General features: G+C 43.0%; 1 protein-coding gene across 4 annotated transcripts in view; it reads right to left on the bottom strand.

The window, feature by feature from the left end:
- TMEM131L (transmembrane 131 like) overlaps nucleotides 1-24922 on the bottom strand; it is a 79067-nt gene extending 54145 nt beyond the window's left edge. For all 4 annotated transcript variants that reach the window (XM_021530174.3, XM_021530170.3, XM_021530171.3 and 1 more), the window contains exons 1-3: nucleotides 24774-24922; nucleotides 24391-24461; nucleotides 17271-17314 (exon numbers count right to left, since the gene is read on the bottom strand). In XM_021530174.3, coding sequence (XP_021385849.2) covers nucleotides 17271-17314; nucleotides 24391-24461; nucleotides 24774-24897 — 239 coding nt within the window. In that variant the 5' untranslated portion in view covers nucleotides 24898-24922. The remainder of the gene's footprint in view (nucleotides 1-17270; nucleotides 17315-24390; nucleotides 24462-24773) is intronic.
- Between the last annotated feature and the right edge of the window lie 1440 nt (nucleotides 24923-26362).

Consider the following 26362-nt stretch of genomic DNA (forward strand, 5'->3'; position numbering starts at 1 on the left):
GCCTGCTGGATCTCAACAGCCCATAGGAAACCTTTACACTGAACCCATTAAGTGCTAAAAATCCCACTATCTTTCCCTGTGCCTTGCCCCTCCCCAGGAAAAGAAAAAAAAAGAACACCAATTAAAAAGGAAACTAAGCAAATACAAGAAAACTCAGACCTAGGACTTTAAAAAGTAAGTTCTGCTTTTAATTTATTCCTGCTGATCTGAACAGTTCACCTGATACCAGTTTCCCTGAAAAGAAGTTACAGAAAAGTCATTAAGATCACATCTCAAAGCTACAAAAAAAACCAATAGTGGAAAATAGCAATCTGGACTTTGAATTTTTTCCTATTTTGTGAATTTCAGCCCAAATTTTTAAAAACAAAGTGTAATCTTTGATCATCAACCTTTAAGAATAGTAATTTACCCATGAGCATTCAATACCATGCCTTGTTTAAGCCAGTGTATGAAGACATGAAGACAACCAAAATAAGCAATAAGCTCAGTATGGAAAACTGTACAAATTATCTCCACAGCACTTTAACAATCAGTCTCAAATCCTACAAATGGAGGAAAAAAAAAAAAAAAAAAAAAAAAAAAAAAAAAAAAAAAAAGCAAACACTCCAATATAGTGTTTCACTGCATTGGCAGTAATTTATTTTAGAAACTGATAACATGCTGGGGAAACCCAGCTGTCCCACAAAACCTTAAAACCATGCACCACTTGCAAAATCCTTTTACCAAACACTTGCTTGAGTAATAGACCAAGACCAGCTTTCTCAGGGCTATGTTTCAGTTTTATAAGGACAGAAGTTATTGCCACTATTGATTGATAGATTTATTAAAAACTTAATTATCTCCTCTAGCAGATGACATTTCATACATGACTTTCTGAAGCATCTCCAAATGGTTCAAATTTGTTACCACAAATTTAAACTATGTAAGTTTCCTAAAAAATACATAGTTTTTCATGTAATTGAAAAGCATTTTCACAAGCTGTACCGTATGAATGTGAAAATATGATGCAAATAAAAATATATGGAGAAGAAGCAAGGCTACCTTTTCTTAAAGGTACTGTAAGCGTGGTGCTCCAGGGGGAAGCTGTGGTCACACAGACATCCTATGCACAGGAGGGAAACTAAGCTGCTCCCCCACACCCCAGGGGCCACTACAATCTTCAGGATGAAAAGTTAAAGTCACTAGCCAAATACCAACAGTGAAAAAGTAGGTTCAACCCCAAACTGCCACCACTATCTCACAGAAGCATCACTCTCTTGCTCTTGTTTTCCACCCCTCCCAGTTGGGATGTATTACATCTTTAGGCCCCCTCCAAATGCTTTGTCATCCATTGACGAAGCTTTCTGTTCTGGTGCACTAATTAATTGAATCTATGCCATATGTGATGTGTGGCATTTTTTTTAGACAGGATACAAAATACAGAACCTTATGAAGAACCTCTTAAAAATAGCAATTTTAAAAAATTGCAGACTGTTTTTATTAACTGGCATTTATTAACTGACAGCGCTGTGCATTTTCATCATCATCGCTATGCTTCAATAGCAGAGTCATATAAACCTACTCTCAAATAAAGAGCTTTTCTCTTCTAGTTTCCCATACAAAACTCTGATTATACTTCAAAGTACATGCCCTCCTGCAGTCAGAAAAAAAAAGGGGAATCCTCCACAGCATCAGATCATTTCTACTTTTTCACCTAAAGCCAGTAAACCCCCAAAGTGACAGGACACCACTGCAGACAGCCTGCAAAATTTCCCTGGCTGCCCCTTTTGAAAAGTGCAGCTTGCTGATCTCTCCTGTCTTGTATCACTCGTCACTCTAGGTTGTGGTTTGCAAAATGGAAAGACACAGTGACTTAGTGCTATTAATAAAAACAAGCATGCTCACTGTGTATTCAGCACCTACTCCTAAGTACTATTGTGTATTTATGGTTCACTGGATTACGTTGTTAAAGGAAACACTCAGATATGAAAAAAATTATACCAGAAAATTCAAACTGGCAAAGAAACAACAACAAAAAAATTTGCATTACCAGGATTAGCAACACTTATCACAGAAACCACTGGGTCCTTACAAAACATCTGGGATCTGTTGAAGCCAATGCACAGCACATGCTCTCAGCCAGTTTCTTCAGATGTACAAAATGCTGCAGCATTCTGCTATTATACAATACAGAACCATGTGAAACACAGCCTGCTTCACAGGTTTATTAACAAAATATCTACCACCAAAGAAACCTCAGGTATGTTCTGGCTCTGAATTCCAGCAAGAGGCACCTAAAGTCCACAAGTCAACATTTGCTTCCTTCAGCAGATAGCTGTGAGGAAAGGAAAAGGAGGAAAATTAGCAGAAAAAAACAGCAGGAACTCAGCTATTGATTATTTACATCCACTAAAAAAAGTACTTGCAATCAAGTGCAATATTAAAATTTTACCTCCCCTAGACTCTTGCATTTCCTCCTTTATTTCAAAGCTAGGAAGCTAATCAGAGTTAACCAACTGGAAATGTTCACCTGTGAAACCAAAGGCAAAGCATCACTAAAGCTATTTTTAGTTTCTTGAGAAGCCTCTAACCAGACATCTGTTTCCACTGCAATAAAGGATGCACATTCTTCTGCATGCACAAGAAACATGGGGTTTCTCAAGCTGCCCATGAGAGGAAAAGCTCCTCCAGACACGATAAAGATCCCTCTGCAGCCCAAAGGCGTATTTAACTGGTCTTGGCCATATGTCTCTTGACACTTCTTGCTCTTCAAGATACGTAAATTAGTGCCATGATCCTGCATGGGAATCAACACAAGGGTCCCAGTGAAGCCAAAGGGGTTTCTCACAGGCAGAGGGGCAGCTGAGGTAGACTGAGGAGCAGGACTCACACACAGCACTTTGCCCCTTCTGATGGGAGCATTTGGATACATGGATGGACATATAAGAGCAAGACAAAGATCAGCAAAGTGTGTCCAGCCTCTGAAGAGGCTTCTTCTGTCACTCTGTGGCAATAATTTACACTAAAAAGGATCTACATGGCCTTATAAGGCAGATCTTCAATCATGTCAAAATGGAAGCTGTGGCTTTTGGCACAAATATGGCAAAAACACAGAGGGAAATAAAGAAATTTCAGGTGCTGCCCCAAAGCATGGCCAACTGTAGGTAATACGGATTTGCATTACCACAAAGTCACATTTTCAACACCTGCTCTTACCTTTCCACACCTTGCAAGCTTTCAGTGGGTAAAGGGGAAAGGAAGAAGATCTGAGTGTTCAAACCAAGTGTCATTGTCCCCAAACCAGTACACGCACCCAGAATGACTTAACCTGCAAGTCAGGCAGCATGGGAAAGTCACCAATGACATGGGACAACCTGAAGTTTTCCAAGTCCCAAACAAGCTTCCTCAGCTTGGGAACAAAAGCAAAAGTCCTCAACTAAAATCTGGAAGTGTGCATTCTATATGGCTGGGCACTGCCCTGCCCTCCCTGCACAGCAAAAGTTTCAGAATTGTTTCAGGAGCAACAAAACACAGCCTATCGCTTCAATGACCAGAAAGCATGAATAATTGTTTTTATTTACAAGGAGAGAAAAAAAAATCCAAGCAAGACTGAAAGCATGGGGACCAGGGCAGGGGTGTGTGTTTGTTTTAAAGCGACTACCCGCATCTGCATTATCCCCGCAACACTGAGAATGCTCACAAAGGCCAGAAATGTCCTCTTTTCAAAAGGGCAGTTTAAACGCTGCAGAAACTGGGTCAGCGACAGGCCACAGAAATACCTAAGCAGGCAGCAGGCACCTCATGAGCTGCAGGCAGCAGGCTTGCAGCAAAGGCCTCGAATAAAAGACAGAACACACCAAGACAGAAATCAGACAATAGCTATTGAAGAAAGGCAGTTAATAGCAACAAAGCACGTAAAGCACGGGTCAAGGAGTCGGTCAAGTACAGGCCCTTCAGCTCTCTACCCTTATTCAGTTGCCAGGAATGAAGATTTAGACACAAACCAGAGATGTACATGGTCCACAGCACCAGCAGGCAGGCACAAAAACTGAACAGGCATGTTAAATCCACTACACAGTAAGGATCTGCAACACTTATTCTACAATATTACAGGGCTGCTCACTTGCCAAGAGCAGCACAGTGCTGTTTGTTCTTCCAGTTTCATTAAAAAAAAAAAAAAAACCCACACAACAAAAACCAAAAAACCAGGAATTACTCTTTTTTTTCTTATACATGGTTAGTGTATTTATCATCTCTGTGTTCAGGTCTTCACTGTTGTACATTTATTGACGTGGAGACATCTTAACTTTAAAATGCTAACCCACAACTGCAATCGATAGGACAATGTAATTTACATAGGCAAAATCTAAGAGGTGACCCAGAGTGTCACTGGTGAGATCTGACTCGCTGACTGCATAATAGCTGACACCAAGTGAGTGTGCAGCAGGACTGTTGCATACATCTGCCAGCCACAGTCAAGAGACTTGATTCTGTTTTGCACAGACCTTAAAATCATTTGACGTGAACGGAGGTGGTAGTTACCCAAGGTGCAAGCAGTTATAAATCAGTCACTCCCTCCTTTCTCTCATTTCACTTCCCTTTTGTTATTGTGTATCTTTCCCTTCATTATTAAGATTGAAATCTGCAGTTGTCCCTTATTCAGTTTTGCCAATCACTTGAAATGAGCATGCTCTCATTTATTCCCTACCTACCACTATCTTTGTTCACTTGGTGTTTTTATCAGGGCACGGCTTTTTGCCTTTGTTCTGTTCACAATCTCAAGCATCTTTTCACTTGTTACCACACTTTGCCCCTGCCTTTGCCTTTCTGGCAATTACACCCCGTCCTTCCCCTGCTGCCAAATTCTAGCCCAGACATGTTCAGCATCACATCCAAGCAGTTTCCAGTGCCATGTGCAACTTGTTGGCTGCCCAGCCTCTCTCCCCACAACCAGGCAACCATGCATGGGGGGTGGCATCCTGTTTCAGCTGAGTTTTGTCTTACTCAACACAATGCTCTGAGCTTTGGTAAGAGGCATCAGTCTAAAGAGGAGAGCCCTGTGCACCAAAGCAGATGTGACCTGTAAGCAGCACTCCCAAAGAAAGGTCTGGTTGTTGCAGAGCACCTTTTGTTTCTGCAGCAGAAAGTCCAGTGAGACCCAAGGTGCAGCCACAGCCTCTGCCCCAAAGAACATAAACTGATGAGCCCAGAGGGGATGAAAAGGGGAACAAACTGCACTCACATTGTAGTTTGCTGCAAGACAAACACTGACAGGCCCCTATCCAGACAGTGGAAACTTAATGAGGCGAAACAAAACCATCCCTCTACTCCTGCCACATCCCACAACAAAACCCCACTGCCCCTCCACCCAGACATTTAATATCAAGACACCAGTGTAACCATCTCACTGGGCAGCACTCATGTACAGTGATAGCATCACTACTCCAAAATGCTCAGCATTTGAGGCTACTGCCTGGCACAGGAGCTGACCTGCTATGGCATCACATCACTTCAGCCAGGATTTGTTTCTCGATGCCCAGACTGGACCAAAACTGTGAGTGTCCAGCTCCATGCATGATGACACTCACTTATCAATAACTTTGGTAAAGTTCTAAGGTAAAAAGACAAACCTTTTATATTTCCATTTTGAACCTTTTAAAAAATCCTTATTAGATTGTCCCTACTTTTCAAGCAGAGAGCAAACAACTTCACACAATAATTTCTGCATTATTAACTACTGCAAAGGCGACCAAACCCCTCAGGATGACACCTAGTACCTACAACTGTGACATTTCATGCAGTGTACATCTTCATACTCGAAGCAGTAGACAAGTAACTACTTTAAACTTTAAAATTACAGTTTTTATTTTCTACCAAATGTAACAAACTGTATTATTAATGAATCACTGTGATTTATCCTCCAAGAAAATTAAACAACTGTATTGTCAGATAATTCAGTAGAATTCAACTAGTTTAGCTTTTTATCATACAAATCTCTCAGGATTCAGCTGTTGTGCAATGACAACAGCTAACACTAAAGTGTAAGTGAAGATGACGGGTTTTAAATGAGGGGAATGTCCCCATAGACCACACCTGTTTATAAAACAGTCGGCCTGGAACAGAGGAGTAATTGACAGCTTTTACATATTGCCACCCAGAAAAGCCTTGAGAACACGGTGCATTTTGGCGCACTGACACAAGTGACGAGGAAGTCCGAGAGCCTAAAAAAATCTGGTGCACGTGCGATTTCAATTGCTTGTGTAAACTGCACCTCTCGTCCAAGTGCGCTCCAGCCATGGAGTTAAAAGGCAGCACAACATGCAGGAACCTCAAGACCTTGGAAGCCATTCAAAGGATCCTCCTCACAAATAAAAAAAAACAAGCATGCATCTGTTTTTTCTCTCTCCAGTGCTAAGCACATCATACAGAGACTGCTGGCTCAGAGTCAAAGAAGTCCCACTTTGTTCCAAGCGTATTCCCAATTGGCAGAACAACACATTGCTCCAACAAATGCCAGGAGATGGCATTAAAGTGCATATACATGTATGAACCGAATTTTGTCTCATGCATGGCTGCTGAACCTGTTCCTGTCCCCACAGATAAGAAACAAATACCTGCAGCTGAAGGACTGCAAAGAGTTGCCTCATGCCACCAATCCCACATGCTGCCCACAGAGGAATTCTTTGGAAACACTCACCAGAACAAGAATACCAGCAGGAAGCAGGACACCAGATGATCTTTTCTTCTCAATTTGCTTTTGATAACAACCAGAAATCACAGAAATAATTGAAGCCACTTCACAAGAAAGGTCAGACCTCAGTGCACCAACAAACTTTAAGAAGCGTTAAGTATTAACATTTGGATTCACTGCTTGATAGCCACTGTCAGCTCTGAAAGAAGTGTGCAGGAGTTTAAGGGAGCACTCACAGTGACTCAAAGCCAGTCTCTAGAATTCCTAGAAATCTGAGTCTCTGTAATGATTCCCTTTTGGCTCCTCTCCTGGGACCCGCAAAAGGTTTTCAGTCAAGCCCTCCTTAATTCAAGAGGGGAAACTGTAAGAACATGGCAAAATTCAGGGGTCTCAGAGTACAACAAAGAACAGTAAAAAAAGAGAGATTAACAACTTTCTACTAGATCAGATATCAGCATTCACATGTTTTTACAAAGCTGGGAAATTCTGCTCAGGAGACAAATATAAATGTGCTACCAACAAGGCAGACAGTCATCATGTATCTCTATCTACTTTGTAAAGCTGAGACTGCCTATTTAATTCAAAGTTAACTTTTTGTTTTGAGAGATGCATATGCATGTAACAACAGAATTATGCTTCATTGTGTCAAAGAAAATGAACAGGATTCAGAGAGAAGCATTAAAACAATGAACAATTTTTAAAACTCAAAAGCAATATATAATGATTTATACATGCAAAAGAGTTAGCAAAAATCTATGCCGAAACAATTTAGGCTTAAGGTCACTGTTTTTCATATACAGAAACATAAATATATTTTTAAAATTCAGGCTCCCTAAAGTCTTCCCAAGCATTTTTATATGTGTCAAATCATCATGGTATTGACGCACAAGTGCCTTCAAAGGCCAGACCAGTTTTAAATCTTAGTATTGCAAAGGAAGCAAGTTCTTTCATAATGCAAGTGCAACTATGTTACTGCTTTTGGCACCATCACATCAGCCAAGAAAAGTTTTAGGCTTAATAAATATTGTTTTCTGCATTTCTCATATTTTCTCACTGAATGCTGTTGCAAACAAACATTTTAAACAGAACTTTCTTTCTCAAAAAATCCAACTCTGAAACACAACAAAACCAGGAATCAGAGTCAACACAGCCCATACTTTTGACAGCACTGAACAGGATACACCATCTTAACTTTCTCATTTTTATTTCCAAATCTTTACAGCTTCTTCATGTGTCTTCACAAAGTTCTAAAGCTCAAGTTGTTTTTTTATCAGGCAATTATTAAAAGCATTACTTTGCACTTCAAATTGCTTGATTTTTTTCATCTGCTGAGTTGTGGTATGCAGGTGGGTCAGATGGGTAAACAAGTAGCTAGAGCTCTGTAAGAGTATCTTGAAGCACACATGGAAAATGAAAACTTCAGTAAAAATAAGAACAGAGGCCTACTTCACACTTTCCTCTAGGAAATTGTTTTTCCTTCTTTTCCCCATAAATCTGAGCAAAAAAATCTTCACTGTGTGTGAAAAATTCCCATGTTTATATAAAGTCCAATTGTTCTACAGAAAGGTCTGTTTTGTACACACACAGAATATCCTGAGCTATCCTTGTCTAATTATATTTACATTGTTATTTCTAAAAGTTACTATGACAGCACACAAAAAAAAAAAAAAAAAAAAAGCCTGAGCTTTATTTGTACACCACTTTGGGGCCAGGAGGTGGAGAAGAAGGTAAGGCAACAATTAATACCACCAGCTTTGCCCTCTATCTTCCTTATCTCAGTTGGCAGCCTGGACATAGAATGGTGGATGCCCGAGACAACAAGCAGATACCTAAATTATTCATAATGAGCACATGTTTCTCCCAAGTGACTAGCTTATTTGATAAAAGCAAGCTCTTCTACAAATACAAAGCAAATATTTGCAGTACATACTCAGAACTCTGCTAAAGAGTTAATACACCGTCACATGCAAGTATAATATTTGATATATACTGAAGTGGATGGGGCCTTTCTGTCCTCATGAAGAAGGGAGTTGGTCATTTTGCAATAACCACCAAAAAGAAAGTCTCTTCCCAAAGCACATACTGAAGAAAGTGGATATCTAAGACGTTACTAAGATGTTTCTTAAAACTCAGGTTTGAAGTTATAACTATTTATAACTAGCTATAACCATATTATGGCAAACACCTAAACTACTGAAAAGACTCCTTCACCTACTTGCCCACAAATCATGCAGTCAGAGCCACTGCCAGCTTTCCTAGAGGATCTTTCTTCGTCAAATAAAAATATGTGAGTCATTAAAAGCTAGGTTTGTGTCACCTTTGAGTATCTACAAAGATGAGAGCCAGGTAACAGCTGTGCCTATAGCTCCTTCTTACACTATATTGATAGATTTCAGGACTCTTCATGCTCTTCTTATAATAATCAAATGAGAGTACTGGGGTTGGTCATTCAGAAGCAGACTCCACAAAAGTTCCTACAATGAATAAACTGTTTCTTCTGTTTTGCCCACTGCAAAAGTGGAAAAACTGTGAAGTGAAATTCTTACACTGTGTCAATTTTCAGACTGCTGACACTTGTCTACGATTCCAGATGTTTATTGTTTAACTACAAAATGGTAAAATTACTGCAAATTAAGTCCTTTTATAGGCAACTAAGAAACAGCTATGCAGATGAAAATAATTTATTAATAATAAATACACAGATCAAAAGCTAAATCCTTTGTGGCCCACTGCCCACAAATCAGAAGAATTAGCCTGAGATTAACAGACATCAGAAATCCATTACCAGTGTATTAAAATGTAAAAGTAGAAGCATAAGAAGAAAGTTCCTATTCTTAACTACTTATATTACAGAAGTAGCAAGTACAGGCTACAGGGACAAGAAGTTTACAAATAAACATGAACAAACACACCATAGCAGCTGTTTACTTTTGCTTTTCTTTCTCCCTTCTCTAAACACACAGAATGTGTCCCAACATCCCGCTTTTCAAAACAAGGCAGGTTAAGTTTAACAAGACAAATGCCATGTTCCCAAGCAGACTTGCAGAGCCCTTGCAGCATGCGACCGGCCTGGCATTAAAAGCTCATCCTCCCCATGTGTTTGCTGAATGACTACACCAACAGGCTGTGCCACGAGATCTGTCTCTGCTCTCACACAGCTCTGCAGCCAGTACTGAACCAAACACAATGGGAAATAAGACACCATATGCCCTTGTCCCACCTGCTCAGACCAGGCTTGTCTTAACTCTAAAGGACATGCATTCTGGGTGGGCTCTGTCCCAAAGCACAGGCTATGGGGAGCTTACCAAGTGCCAAAAAAACCCAAAAAACATGCACTACAAATTACGTATACACGCGTGCACCAGCTAGCAACTGTTCACACAGAGCTGCCACTGTGTGATTCGCCACACCATCCACCCAAAACCCAGGAGCTGTCCCCCAGGCTATCCATCATCCCAGTGCAAATGCTTTACCCCTCTCCTACCCCACAGCCACTGACTCAAAGGTGTTACTCCTAACACACAAGAGGCTGTCCATCTCAGCCCCACACTTTTGAGGACTGGCCAGCTCATCTATCTCGCCAACAGTGAGCAGAACTGCAGGTCTGGGTGGGCTCCTCCCCAGCTCCTCCTGCACTGCAGGTAAGGAAGCAGGGTCAGCCCTGGCACAGGTACCACCACACAAGTGCCCACTCCCACAGCAGCCCAAAAGGCAGGGGCAGCAAGAGGCTGAAGAGGAGAAAAGAGCAAAATGATGCCACAAGGTCTGGACCAGTGCCACACCAGCACAGGTGGGGCTCCCTGTGCCCCACCCCAATGTGAGACAAGCAGAACAGAAATTACATCCTTGCAGGTGACACAGGTCACCTGTCCCACACAACAGGCTGTAGACACTGAGGGAGAACTTCTGTGCACGTTTTCAGCTGATGCTGCCAGAGCACAACAGGGAAACCAACCAGAGAATGATCACAAGTAAATGTTAACCTGGTAATAAAACAAGTTATTCTAATCCAGAGAATTTGTAGGTTGCACAAGGCAGGGGACAGCACCAGGCAACAGAGTGCAAGACATCCTCTTCCTCTGGCAGTACAGAAACTACAACCATTTCAAGCATGACCCAGACAGAATCGAAAAAAAAAGTAGAGATGCCATAAAACAGTATGCAAGAGATCTGCAGAAGATACAGAGAACAGAAAGTGGAGACATTATTAACAGAGGAAGATGAGGAAATAACTATATAGAGCATCAAAATGTAAAGCATAGTTTATTTGTCCTTTTAAAACAGATCATTACATGTGAGAAAGTTTCCTCCAGTAGCACACATCCACAAACATAATTTCTCCATACACACTAATCCCTGTGCAAACAATGACCTCACAGCCCCAGCCTGCTATTTTTACCAGTATAGAAACTGGTGTTTCCATAGAAGCCTGGGTGGCTTTTCAAGGCAGCATGATCCATCTGAATGCAGAAGTGCCAACTGCCAACTACCATAACAAGATTGCCTTCATTTCTCAAAGTTGTCACCCACAGATGAGAAAGTCCATTTTAGGTAGCATACAAGCTGACACAGATCAAAGAGTCTCTGGTCAAGGCAGGAACATCCTCCAGCCCAAGACAGTGCACAAAAGTGAGAGAAATATACACATTCCAGCAGAGTTTGTTCAATGTAAACAGACAAGATTTTGATGATGAGTGGGACTGCAACAGCAAGTCTAAGAGTAATTAAATACAGCCACACATCACCTTTAAAGTATTTCCATCGAGGTCAAGCAGGACCTACACTGGGGACAGAAGTTAGATGTCTCTTTGCAAACAAGTTCAAGACTGTCATTTGCCATTATCTCATGATCACAGCCACAGAGTCACCTCCTCAGCTTGGTATGAAACACTGTACAGCTGGCCTAGGCAACTTCTCTCATTTATGAAATGTCTGAAAACAATTTACAAATAAAGAAACAACCAATAGCTGAAACATTTGTTAGCACACAGCACCACCATGCAATGTCCCAGGGAAAAAAAACAAAACACATTTTTTACCCCCTGTATTATCAGGCAAGCAACAAAATTTGGTAGAAGGACCAGTATTTTGGAAGAAGCAATGCGCACAGGAGAAGAGCTGTTCCTAACAGCATCTAACACAAAGTTCAGAAAGGCAAAGTTCATCAGTGAATCAACTGCCACATAAAACAGAGATAAACAATTAAAGCAGCAGGAGGTTCAGCCTGCTACCCTAGCTGTGCCTGGCAGAGGCATAAGGAAGGAGAGGAAGAGTAACACTGATTATTTTGGAAGGAACTATCTGTTTCTTCATCTACTAGAGAACCTCCAATTTCATTGACCTCTTGCAATTCTTTTCAGTAAGCTTTTCACTTAGCTTTTAGTACAGTTTCACAATATCCTGTGTTCCCTACAGGTGTTTCCTTAGGGATTTTCACCCAAGTGTTATAGGTGGGTGTGTCCATCTCCATTCTCCTCCTTTACTTCTAAGGATTATGTAAAGTAAATTTAATTTCTTTAGGCATCTAAATAAACTTAAAATTAGTACTCCCTTGATGATCTAGAAAAAGTGGCAATGGGGCACATTAGCCATGACTTATCAACTAAAAACAAAAGTTAGCCAATATTGAAGAAGGTTTTAGTGCTAACCACTAAAAACATTCTGTGCATACTGCAGAAATTGCTACCTTATGCAAGTACAGTAATGGGACTAAAAAGCTTTTTCCCAAGAAACTCAGCTTTTTATTTTCTTTTTTAATACACACATGGATTTTTGCTTGTTTTGTAAAAGAAAATTTTTAAAAACACTAAAACCTTAGTAAAAGTAGCTTTCACTATTACAAGTTAAGACCAAGCATATATTCTGGGAAAAGTCTCCCTGTAGTTAGATTTACTTTGGGGGTAAGTTTAATGACAATCTAAATGATCAGCAGTATTCCATACAAACTTAGGCTGAAAATATTAAGATGATTCCTTTCAGACAGCTTAAGCACTCACTGACATGCTCAGAATTACTTTTCAGCTTTTCATTTTGAAAAACTTTCTCAATGGATACGCACTTTGATTTTAATAAAAGATATTTAAAAAATAAATGCAACAAACTTTTTTTTAATATTCAGACATTTCTGCTGGCACAAAACCAACTTTTATTCATTTCAGTAAAAAAAGCAGAAGGAAAAAGAAAATCTGGTTGATCCTAACCTGTTTTTTAATATTTCTTTTCCTGCCATAGCCACCACCCAAGCTATCTGATACACAGACATACCACTAATGCCATTCCACTACTTTCTAATTGGGACTGTCAAAAATTAAGGCACTAAGACCACAGGCTTTTTGGAAGGATGAGTCACCTCTGAAGCACCTTAATATTACATCCACAGCACCAGAACTCATTTGTGCCTCTTGACTAGAGACAAAGCTGCGGCCAGGGAGGAATTGCAATGTACAGTCTCACAATGCACAGGAGGCTCATCCTCCTACTACCACTCTGGATTCTTCCTAAAGCAAACATTGTAACTCCATCTCTTAAGTATTCCCTAAACCCTCTAGCAATTCTGCAGTCTGTGCACCTCAACTGCTTTGCTCTCTCTCGGGCAGCTAGTAAGCTGTAAGCTAGTAAGCTACTCCCTTGCTACCCTTACCTTCAATTTCTCCTCCACATCTGGAGCACTATTTCACAGACACAGCAAAAACAACAGGATTAGGAGTAATTCCAGCAAGCAATCAGGAGAGGTCAAAGTGCTGGGCATCAGCTGTCACTCCCAGGCTGCACTGACACCCTAGCAGGAGCCCACTGGGAGCTGATACCACCTCCTGCCCCAAGCAGCTCCAGCCCACAGGGTCAAATGCTCTCCAGAGATCAAAGGCAAAGGTTCAATAGAAATGCCTGACTGAGTCAAATGAATCACTCTCAGAGTTTTCCTGGCAGTTGATACCTATGTACTCTAAGCAAAATATGCCCTGCCATAGGAAAAGGCTGGAAAATGTCTTCTTCCTGGCTAATTTCATTCCATACTTCTAGTATTTTATGGATCTCCCTTCTCGTGGACAATCATTGTGCATCACATATTAAGAATGCATGCTTCACATCTTGAGTGCAGCAGTTTACTCTGGGGCAAATGCTCCTTAATGTGCCAGCTGCAAAACTGCATCCTCAAAGATCTTTCTCCTGAAGTCCTCAAAACCCAAGTACTAACAAGGTCATACACATGAAATTACATTTTTTTTTAGTCCAAGTCTACTTCCTTGAAGTAGAAAGCTAAACATTTTGATAGCATCATTTGTACACATCATCTGACAGTAATGTCTCTTTATTTGTGCCCGACCTCTGCATTTCACAGAATCACAGAATATTCTGAGTTGGAAGGGTCCGACAAGGATCATCAAGTCCAACTCATGGCCTTGCACAGAACCATCCCCAAGAGTCACACACCCTGTGCCTGAGGGCACTGTCCAAATTTCTTGAACTCTGTCAGGCTTGGAGCTCTGACCACTTCCCTGGGGAGCCTGTTTCAGTGCCCAACAAGAAAAGGTGAAAAACCTTTTTTCTAATATCCAACCTAAACTTCCCATCACTACTTCAGGCCATTTCCTTGGGTCCTGACTCATTATGTTGCTTTAGCAAGCACATAAACCTTCAAATTTTGTTACTGCCAGTTGTGGCAACCAAAATCACTAGGATGAAGGGGTAGGAGTACAAAAAAAAAAAAAAAAAAAAAAAACAAAAAACCCCAAAGCCTCCAAACACAATAACAAAACCTTTTCTTGTCATCACCTGTCATTGACTGTTATGAAAGGCATCTTTTTACTCCTGGCTTTCAAATGTAAGAAAAGGTTTTTAAGAAAACTGCAAGCTCTTTAATAGGCCAGTCCAAATACACATTATTTTAATTCTGTCAAAGTCTGTGGCCTGAAGCAGTATTCAAGTTCTACTGTGCTGCATTTCTTATATCAGAATCCGATCCAGAGAGACAAAACAGCATGAAACAATCTGTGGAATCATCCAAGCAATCAGACTAGCAACAATTGTAGGGTGGAAATTAAAGAGTTGGTAATGATCTTCTCTTCACTCAGAGCAGCTGCAAACCTATGGGCCTAATCAACCATTTCTCATTCATCTCTGAAATAGCTCTTCACAAAAATTACTATTTTGACAATGTCTTTTACCTCCATGCAAATTTCTCTATTTGTTAAAGCTAAACCTAAGGCAGAAACTGTAAGACCACATCCATCTCCCTTGTGCACTTGCCACAAGAGCAGCAAACCAAGAAGACCACCCCAAAAGGAAGATCTTATGATGCACATGCACAGGAAGTTCGTTAAAAGACTGTTAATACTTTACTGCTTTTGTTGTGCTTGTTTTTTTCAAAGTAGGTTAGCAAGCTCCCAGGGAACCCACTAACCTAGAATTAAAAACTGAGTAAAATAATATTTTGGGAAGAGATTTTGTCTTTTATGCTCCAAGATTATGAACTCCCTATAGTTCCCTTATCTCTGGGGAAATTTCTGACTTCTGTATCTCCTTTAACTTCTGCTTATCCCCTACATTAAGGTGCTTTGCTTCTTGGGGCTTCACATCAAATTACAGTAGCTTCAGCTGATTTCCCCAGGGCATGCAGTCAGACAATGAGATGAAGTTGCTGCAAGCTTCATGTTTTGCTGCTACAGGAAAAGGAAATCCCCATGATTTCACCATATAGTAATGTAAGCCAATGGAATGAAAATTATTTTGGAAATAAACTAATAAATTCTAATCTTTCCAATGTACCTTTGATGGCTCTTCTTCATGAAATCTACACTATAACATTCCTTCAGTATATGGAGCACACACAGGTCTATGAATGTGTTTACATACAGCAGCAAACCAAAGTAGTTTAGAAGATGCACACAAGCCAAGATCTGCCCAGGAAGTTTCTTGAAGTATTTCAGTAGAAGGATGTTTCCACCATGCAAGTGAACCTCTAAAAACTTTATTCCCAAAAAACAAATTCATTTTTGAAAATGATTAATTACTAGAAAAAAAATTAAGCACCTGAATGACCTAAGAAAACCTCCAGTCAAATCACTTTTTCCTCTTCAAGTCTCAAGAACTAATTATTTTCAATAATATTTTTATTATTGCCATAGTAGCCAATTACCCATTCACCTCCAGAGAAAAACAGGCAAGTAGAGAATTTTTTTCTACATAAATTACATCTCTCTGACTACTAAGGAAACAATCAGAAACAATCTCAAGCACAGCATTAGACTATAAGACTCCTGCCTTCTGACTACCTCTCAATAAAGAAAGCATGCAGGTAATAAAGTTACGCAGTAAAAATTCTGCATCCAAAACATAATAGCTCCCAGATGAAAAAATCAGAAACTTCTGTATTTGTGCAGGGAAATGCAGCTTTCACTAGTTTACCCTTCTTTGCATAAGAGGAGGCAGAAAAAAAGAACCCTTTGCAGGTAGGAATTGGGGCACTTAGGCAAGCACAAGTAATCAGCACCAGCTGTCAGCAGCCACAGTAATTCTCACATCCTGTTTCCAAACCACCTTTGTAATTCCCACGGAGATGAGGCACAGGAGCCTTAAAGTGATGCTGGGTTCAGATGAGAAAGCTCCCAATGGGGCAGCAAGGGGGAAAGCCTTGTGAAGAATGTGAAGAAGCATTGCAGCGCAGGACAGACCCATCATAACCATCCCGTTCCCACTCCTCAGGCTTACTCCTCCTGCCAGCTCCCAAGGTTTGTGTTTTATCAGATCTGTTTGCTCTCAAACCTAAGCTAAGGGCAAAGACTGGAGATAAATGAGAAAAGCATTTGTGGCAAACTGCTGCCATCAGAAACGGTGCTGGTCCACATGTTTAAGTCTTGTGATCTTTCAGGCTGGCATGGCACTGAAAGCTGTAACCACACTAACACATACCAAAGGAAGGAAGTGTTTCACTGGTAGATGTCCTGGCATTTTAACCTGGACGCTCAGAGGAAACAAAATGCGTATTTAAAAAATAATCTGCAATGCTATTTACCTAAACCTTCAAAAGAAAAGGCCTGATATTAACAGAAACCACAGAGTTGTGGTTTTAGTTTTGAAGAGCTTCATTATTTATCTGATTTCAAGACATAAAGGCAGAATATTTATTGTTCCATAGCAACACATTAATAGCCTTTGGCTTTAAATCTCCCTCACCTCCTTCCTTGCCTTAATGCAAATTAACACTCCAAGACTACTCACATTTACAAATTTTGTAATGAAAAACTGTCTCCTGCCTTAAAAAAATTAATTACAAAATATACAACAAAACAATTAATAAACATTTAATTTTTTGTGTGAAAGCAATGAGAAGCAAATTCATCTTAGAGACAGGATTAGGAGAATGAGATGGAAAAATGTATTTTGTACTTGCATAAACTAGGCACAGGTTTTTTGGTTTTGCTAATAAATCAATATTAACATTAAGTCAAGAAAATTGTAGCCCACAAGTAATAAAAAACTATTTAACATGCAGGAGAAAAAAGAAATTTTTTAGTAGTCTGCCCAATTACACTTTGGTATTTCCTAAATCAAAAACCAAAATGAACCTCAATACTCTTGCTTCCATTTGAGTTTCGCTTACCTTTGCTCTGGTGGATGCTCTTCCACATCCTCCTCCGAATCAGCCTGACAAACAGAGAAAATACTGTGTAAGAATCTCAGAACTGCAACATGCTACAGTGGACATACATTCCACTTTAACTCCATCACAGATGGATTCTCATGTGACTTGCTCACAAAACAAATTCAGAAATCTAAAATTCCTACAACTCCTTTATGAGTCAACTAAGGCGGTTGATGGACATCCCATCTGAGGATTCAGCTCATCTTGCAAAAGATAAATGGTGACTTAGCCTGGCTACTCTACTGCTTCTTCCCAAATGCTGACTGAAGAGACTCATTTTCCATTTATGCAAGTGTATCTATACAAAACCCACTCATACACAGAATTCCAATCTAAAGCCATCAATTGCCCTCAAACTACAGGAAGACTATTTCCTCCACTTTCAAATTTTCTGCCTCATCAGTAAATTCCAATAGCCAGTACCTGAGTCTTTACTCATGCAGATGAGGATGCAGAATGCCTTGAAATGCAGATCACCTGTTAGTGCCAAAAGCAAAGACAAAGTACCACATTCTAGCTGGCATAATGAGGTCCCAAACCTGTAGCTTATCACTGATTAGCAGCATATACAGAGGGCAGAGAGAGCAGAAGCTCTGAACACATCATCTTAGCTCAATTGCTGCACTCAGGTAATTTTCAAGACATGCAGCTGAATTGTGTCAGCTTGCAGTTCACCACAAACCACTCTGAGCTGTCTACAGAAATGAATTCAAGTGTTGGTTCAATGAGCTCCCTGCAGGAAATCCATTTAAAACAAGGAGGTAGCTACTCTGAACTGGCCAAGATCTCCAGGAAAGCTTTAGGTACAACTGCAAATGAAGTGTGTTACAGCCCACTCAACCCCTGCTGATGAAACCAAGGACAACTTTAGGGCAATTAACATTTTTCAGGAGGAGGTCACAGTCATCCTGCCAGGAACAGCTGGTGAGTTTTCCCAGCTTCTGCAGGTGATGGTTCTACAAGACATGAACTAGAGACCTTAGCAATGAAAAGGTAGGGGGGAAAAATATTTTTAAATTAAAAGACTGTACTTTCCACCACCCCTCCTACATGTTTCCCACATAAGCATATCACAGAATAGGCTCCAAGCTCCAGCTTTGACTTTACCTATTTTCACTAGATACTGGAAAAAAAAAAAAAAACTGTAAACACAAAACATCTTTCTACAGGGTTCAGATGCTTAAGCAGATCAGGTAACCCTACCTGCCTAGTGAATGGGACAGGCAACAGGATTTCTGAAGACCCGAGCTTCATGAAGTGCAGAAAATCGACAACCGTGCTATGGCAATAAAATACACTTAATGCTAATAATTATTGTGTCTAAAATAATGACCATATGACTAATACAGATCTTGCTAAAAGCTACCAGACACATCCGAACTTCCATCTTTTGTCACAAGCAGCTCATACAAGAGAAGCAGCACAGCCTCCACCATAACATAACCAAATCTGGAATGAAACAGACAGGGAAGTACAAGTTAATTTGAGGACTTGACAACCTTTCTGTACACCTGCCCAGAGGCTGGAGGCACCATGCTAATTGTCCAGAATCTGCAGTACACAACAAAGGTCTTCAGCTCAGATCTACCTAGAGGTCCAAGCACATGGCCCCCATGAACACCCCGCCATCTCCTCTAGAGACCTTACAAGGCCTTGCTGTTAGACTTCACCAGGATGGCATGATACAAACCCATCATGTTTTCTAGCTTCTCCAAGCTCCTTTTGCACTTCTAGGACCTCAGTACAATACCAAGCAGAACTAGAGGACTCTTTATCCACCTTCTCCAGAAACAGTTCCTTTGCCACAGCCAGACAGCAAGCTATCCTCATTTTAAATGGCTTAGTTCTTCTTTTAAATGGCTTAGCATCTGCCAGGCATCAGAAACCCGGGTCTGTGTCATTTACTGTGCTCACCCTTAACACTAGCCACCTTACCATTTCTCCTCTTCACTTTTCACCAAGTAAAAATGAAGCAAACTTCCCAATCTACAGTGCAGCCACAGCACATCTCAACTGTGCAAGGAAAAAAAAATTTAAAATCACCCTCAACTCTGATCACACACAGATCCGCATGTCCAGCTTTCTCCTATCTTCATTCCTCTGTGTGATCCAGGCTACATGTGCATGTAGGTTTACACTGAGGATTTTAAAAAAGGGAAAAAACTAGTATTCTTAAACTACAGGACTACAGGGGGAAGGAAGGGAAGACTTCCTGAAAGTTAAAATGCAGTTCCCAGCAGTCTACCTACCTGTGAGAAGAGAAAAATCCCCTTCCTCCAAACATTATCCTGAATATGGGGCAGGTGCTTATCTTGTGTTGGAAAGCCCCTGAAAGCACCCCTCTTGTGTCACACAAGTCTCAAGAGCCTGAGCTGACAGCTACTGCATAATCTACATGGCCATCCAGCCCCCAGTCCTATCAGCACCATCCAGAAGCTCAGCTGGGAGTCTGGAGAAGCCTTTTAAAAGCCCAAAAAGGAACACAATTCCCACTCCAAGCCTGTCTCAGACTTTCATACAAATTGTGTGTCTTCAGACAAACCCTGCCTTGAAGTAGGTGACTCTGTACATTTAATTTGTGCACAGCCGATGGGATCGTTAATGACACACTGCAGTGCCGCGTATCTCTGATGAATATATGTAAGATCAAGGTCTTCATCAGCTTTCAAAACCAGTAGAACAATTAACCTTACTAGCCCCTGAGCTGCACTGAAGAACAGAAACTGAACACAAGCTGCTACTACTTGTGAAAAGAAATAAACCGCATCTTTCAGACCTGAGCAGAGCCTTTTAAGTTAAAACCCAGGCAGCAGCTCTGTATTTGTCCAGTGTCTGTAACAGCCATGATACAGTAAACACTGCAGTATCTTTCTCTAAATTCAAGCACCTGAAACAATGTCACAGTAAAGTGAAACAAGAAGTTATTGTAATCTCCTTAGTATATGCAACCAAACTGAAAAATTCACAAGGCATTCCTCTAAGGAAGTATCTCACTCATCTCCTTCATGTGACACACAGGAACAATAGAAAACTCATCACATCAGTCAGGCACTGCACTGACACCAAAATAAAGTTTGGTACACACTGACTTTGATGACTTACTATAATTTTCAGTTGTAATAACAAGAACTACAACATAACCTTCATTATGTCATTTTAAGGTAGTTCCTCCCTCTGAACTGAAGGGGCCAAAGGGAAAGTGTTCTGCAAGTACCCAACCCGCCTGCCCCTGTCTTCAGACGCTCCCAGCATGGTTTCTGACAGAAACATGCAACTATGACTCTCTGATACCTCTTTTAAGTGGTGGAGGCCATGAACAACAATTGTCATTTGTGTTTCTTTCCTACACTTGTAAGTGTATGTTATGTTTAAAACATAACTAACTGCCTTTCAGCTTTGCACTGAAGTGCTACAACCTGGCTGTCAGTATCTGCAGCTTTTTCAGCCTTTAGTGGTGAATGGCTTGGATGTCAAGTCTTACATAAAGGAGCTTTTCTCTCAAGCATTTTACTTGAGTAAGTATTAACAAGTTGCACACAAACATGCAAAACCACAAAATTATAAGGGGTCTATAAAAACCACAACTACTCTAATCAAGTCTCTCACACTCAAGATTTTCCATGTCAAAATCCTACTGGTTTTCAAAGAAAAATCCAGCTGCCCATCCTGGGGACATTTGCTATAAAAGGGAGGTTAAGAGCAAGGAGAAGGAGAGCAAGGTCAGTGGGTGCTCTGTGGGTACCCCATGCTTCACACCACCTTCAATAAGAAAGAAGAAACAGTCACAAGGGAATACAGCCACCACATCCGACTGGGAAGACCAGCTGGTCTCAGAGCTAAAACGGGAATCCAGGAAGAAACACTGAAATGCTGGAGGAAGCAGCAGACCAGTGGAAGACAGTCGGCAGGCTAGATACAGCCAGTTCCCCCTCAGCCCTGGTGCACGAGCCCATGCACACCAGCACCAGCTGCAGCGCTCCGGGCACCCTTTGGTTGCGGAGCAAGAGCAGTAGGTGAGCCATCCCCAGAGAGCTCTGCAGGCTTCAGAGGAAGCCAGAATCAAAAGCTCACAAGCGCTAGGGGAGGGGAAGAAAGGAAAAGCACAAATACGTATAAGAGGGAAGCTGGGAGGGGGCACATGAGAAGCACAAACAATGAAAGGGAAGCAAGAGGAAACAGAAGGTAGAACAACCAAGCCGGGTGGAGGCACAGGGGCCCTGGGCAGCTGCGCTCCGGCATGCAAATTCATGCAGTTCACGTAGACAAAGTGATGCTGTGAAAGGCCTAGAAAGCAACTACAAATATTAAAACACTTTGTTTCCCCTCCCTCACCCCTTAACGTTATGTCTTTATTCACTACATGCTCCTGGAACAAAAGCATGTGCAAGCAACCGGATGGCTGAATGAGTTACCAATCTACCCAACTTTCATCCTCAAATTCTGCAGGCAGCAAGGAATGCTCAAAACTGCTCTGTCACAGGCAGGCAGTTGATGATGCATGGAAAATAAGATAATAGTGTAAAGCCATGACAGAAAGAGAAAAACATCAGACAGCATTGGTAACCCGCCAGAAACAGGCTAAAGAGCTGGCAGACAGGGCAACCTAATCCATTTTCCTGCTGAGAGCAGTTGGAGGGAGGTGCTTTGGCAGAGGAATATGCATAGTGCCTTCCCTGGATTTTTCACTTCTGCAGGTGAAATCCTCATTGGTGCCACACTCCCTCCAAAAAGAAGCAGGAAAAACAAAATCAAGGGGCCAGAACAATCCTATTTCCAAAGCCTTCAACAAGACCCATTTTCAAACATGGGAATGAAGCAACTCTTGGATATTCCGTACCAAACAACACTTATTACCCACTCAAAAGCAAGGAAGTTCTTCGTGTTAGTACACCCTCACCATCACATCACCACTGCTGTGATACATGAACACTGGGCAACAACCCTCATCAAGGGTTTAACCGAGAAAGTCTATTCTTGCAAGAAAGAGAACTTGGAAAACCTCCTTGTAACAACAGTAGGTCAGACCACTTTTTTAAAGTGAAACATGATCATCAAGCAATAAACCTCTTGCAAGTTTAAGCATCTCTCTAACAACGGGCAGTCAAATGTTAACAGATGTAGCGATTTTCCAGATCTCAGGAACTGATGCTGGCTTCTCCACTGATGCCCCTCACCATGCCAGCAGTCACCCAGGAGAGCAACAATGCTGATATGTCTCTAGGACCTCACAAACACCACAGAGGATCACAGCTGGATGGGCAATGCTTGACTCTTTGGGCATCCAGGGAAAAGCCATGACCAACCACTGCACACCAGAGCCACCACCCCATAAAAGAGGTGCTGAAAGGGTCCCTCACCATATCTGCAGGCACTCAGGGAAGCCTCTTTTCCTCCTCACCATAACAAATGGAAAAGGTGGTTTCAAATGTGGCAAAGGGCCAAAGCCCAACAAGGGCTGGGTAAAGCCCAAGTCCATATGGAAACAGAAGAGCAAAAATCAGGGTCAGGCCTGTGACCGAATTTTGGTCTTAAAACATGTTTGAGGAACCCAATCCTTCTGTTCAGCTTAAGTAGTCACTCAAGCATCAGATGCTGCTGCAGTCCTCAAGCTCAGAGGGGAAAACCCATGCAAACTAGTCAATGCACCACTAATAGTCAGAAACCAGCTCATCTGACTTTTAACCTCTTAAATCAGCAAGCCTATTGTGGTTTACTTCTTACTCTGTCACAGCTGAAGCCAGAAGACTTCTTTCTTTCCTGCATACCTAACGTAGCTTCTACAGAAATGATGGAACAGCAGCCTCAGTTTTGTCTTCACTGCTGCAAGAACTGAGCAAGACCATATGCTCAACTATGCCAAATTCATGGATCATTCATGGTTTCTCTTTAGCCAAGCTAAAGCATATTTTTATGAGGATGCTCAAGAACAAAGTGTTTTCCAAGAGAACCTAATCTCCTCAGGAAGTAAACATCACGTCATCATCACTCAATTGCAGCTTCGCTATGAGAAGCAACTATAAATGACTACATTACACAGTTCTACATCTAGTGCATCTTAATATCTTCACTGTAAAGAACGCAGATGCAAAAGGCTGAGCTCCTCAAGCATCTCCGCACAGCAACTCTACACCTCCCCTTAGCTACTACCACACCTGCAACAGGCAAAATCTCAACAGCACAACAAATGTATCTTATAAAATTATTTCAACATACAATAGATAACACTTTCAAAACACCACAGTACAAAATGCTGGGTCCACAGAAGCAGCATCGATTGTTAGCTAGCTAAGAAACAGCACTTCTGCTATTTTTCCTTACATTAATGGGCGTCAGTGGCTGAGCACTAAACAGAGAACGATATATGGGCTTAAGACAAATAAATTACCCGCTTTTGCCCCTCATATAAAATGATGTCCCTAAGGACTGCTTCTTCCCGTTTATGAGCCTGGTGCCTCGAAGTCTAGAAGACCGAGCTCAACATATGGCAGAGTCTGTCAGTGAGACTTAAATGACTGCCTCAAATGCCATAAACTCCAGACCCCGCTTCCAGCGCCCCTCCTCGATCACCAGCCCCGCCGGGCATTGTACCATATTGGCTCCTCTCGCCAACACTGAATTTATCACATCTTGTTACTGCCCAAAGAAAGCGGCTAAACAAGGCAAAAAAAAAAAAAAAAAAAAAAAAAAAAAAAAAAAAAAAAGCTAGAACAAGAGGAATGGCACCATAAATGATGTGTCATTTGAGGGGGGAAAATGGCTTCACCTGAGCAGGCCTGAGATATAAATATATGCACATTTACGACAAGCACGTCTAGTACGTTCCAACCACAAATACACTCGTTTTAAAAAAACAAATAAATGAGGAGGGGGGGGGAAACCCAAACAGAAAATAAATGAAGCCGCACAACCGCGCCGCTGGCGCAGGCTGGGGGGCCGCGGGGCCGGGGCCGCGCCGTGACAGCCGCGGGCGAGGCCGCCCCCGCCCCGCCGGCCCCGCGCCCGCCCCCGGGCCCCAGCGCACCGCACACCCCGCAATGGCCCCGGCCCTCCGCCGCCCCCGCCCCCCGCGCCCCCTCACCTGGGCGGGCAGCAGGAGCTCCCCCTCCTCGGCTTGCCACAGCTCCACCACGCCGGGGATGGGCTCGATGGCTGCGGGGGCAGAGAGAGAGAAAGCGCGGATGGGCAGGGGGCGGGCGGCCGGAGCCCGCAGGCGGCGGCCCGGGGCTCCCCGCGCCGGGGCGGGCCGGCAGCCACGCGTGGCCCGGAGGGTCCCGCGGTGCCGGGAGGAAGGGAACTGGAGCCGGCGGGAGAGCTGAGCCGCGTCCCGGCTCCCTTTGTGTCCCCGGGCTGCCACCGCGGCAGCCGCCCGAGGGACGGCGACGGGGGCGGCGGCTCCGCTCCCGAGCCCGGAGCGGGCAGTGCCGGCATCCCCGCCCCGCTTTGCCCCGCCGGTGCCCTCACCTTGTCCCTGCGCCTCCCCGGGCCGAAAGCAGGGCAGGAGGACGTGGAAGACGCCGAGCAGGAGGTTCATGGCCGCGGCCGCGCGGCAGTAGCCGCCGTGCTGCGGGAAGCGCAGCCCCGCCATGCCGAGCCGCGCCGCGCCGAGCTGCGGCTGGGGCGGGGCGGGCGGCGGCGGGGGCGGCTCCGCGGCACCGGCACCGCCCCGCCCGCAGCGCGGCTGCGCCCGCCCCGCCCGCCGCGCCGCGCACATGGCCGGGCGGCAGCGCTGCCGCCGGCCGCTCCCGAGCCGAGTCCCCGCAAAGCGAGAGGGAGGCGGGGGAGGTGTGCGAAAGCCGGATCGGTTTTGTGTACCTCGGCCGTGCGGTCGGACCGCGAGGTGCCCTACAGCCTGCCCGCCCTTACGCTCGTGTGGGATGTCACCGCGCCGGGGCCCGGGGCTCCACGGTGATTTTTAGAAACAAAAAAGCATGCAAAGTGCGAAGGGAAGAAACCAGGATGCCGCGAAGGGGGAGGGGAGAGCGCAGCGAGGAAGGCGGGGGCGCGTGGTAGCGGGGAAGACGATCCACGTCCCCCCGGTTTGGCGGTCCTGCTGCAGATCACACAGGATCGTTAGGGCCGGAAGGAATCTCTGCACATCATCGAGTCGACCCCCTGCCAAGGCAGGGTCATCTGGAGCAGGTGACACAGGAACTCCTCCAGATGGGTTTTGAACGTCTCTAGAGAGGACTCCCCGATCTCCCTGGGCAGCCTCTTCCAGTGCCACCAATCCGCTTAATTTTCCTTAGTAATCCTTTACTGTTTGGCAGCACTATATGTTGAGGGTCGCTGCTGCTGTTCAGATCCATTTTGGTTTTAAGCAACTCTTCAGGTGCCTGTTGGATCTCTCAAGGAATTATACGGTGTTTGCAAAACAGAAGTGTAGAGCAGAGCCCAGAGATAGTTGTGAGGGTCACACGGTTTTAACATGTATCTCACATACCCTTCTAATTGCATTTTAAAGTGCTTTTTTAAAAGTCCCTTCTGCTAAAAAAAAAAAATCCCCCTCAGATGCCTTAATTACAGGAAAAAACAGTTGTTAAACTAGTTCTGCAAACCTCAAGGAGAAAAATAAAGTAAATACTCTGCTAACAAGGTTTGCGCAGGCCCCAGATTACATCTGGTTCTCCCCTTACCAATCACACATAGTAACTCACACAAACACTGGCAGCATAGGACTTGGTCAGCAAAGGCTCATAAATAAAGCCAAAGAAATGACAAAAAGCATTTTTAGCCCTGCACTGAGACAACACATGAGGACATTTGGGACCTTAGTCCCCAGAAGCAGTGGGTCACCTGCCCAATGTCCTTTATGCTCAGCGCTTGGAAAAGCTTTTCCCACTGGAGGCCATTCAGGTTTGACTGGAGGTACAGGTGGGTCTCCACAAAAGAAGTGCCGACTCCCTTCCTAAAGGAGAAGACTTGGCATTTGATGTTGCACAACCACCAAAGTATAGCTGGCAATGCAGCCTCATCTCCTGCCCACATCCTCCTCTTTCTGTCTTCTCTTCCCTCTTTTTCCTGCTCCCAAATGGTTAGACAGGTCTTTTGTT

Source organism: Lonchura striata, chromosome 4, assembly GCF_046129695.1.
Source record: "Lonchura striata isolate bLonStr1 chromosome 4, bLonStr1.mat, whole genome shotgun sequence".
NCBI classification, from domain to species: Eukaryota; Metazoa; Chordata; class Aves; order Passeriformes; family Estrildidae; genus Lonchura; species Lonchura striata.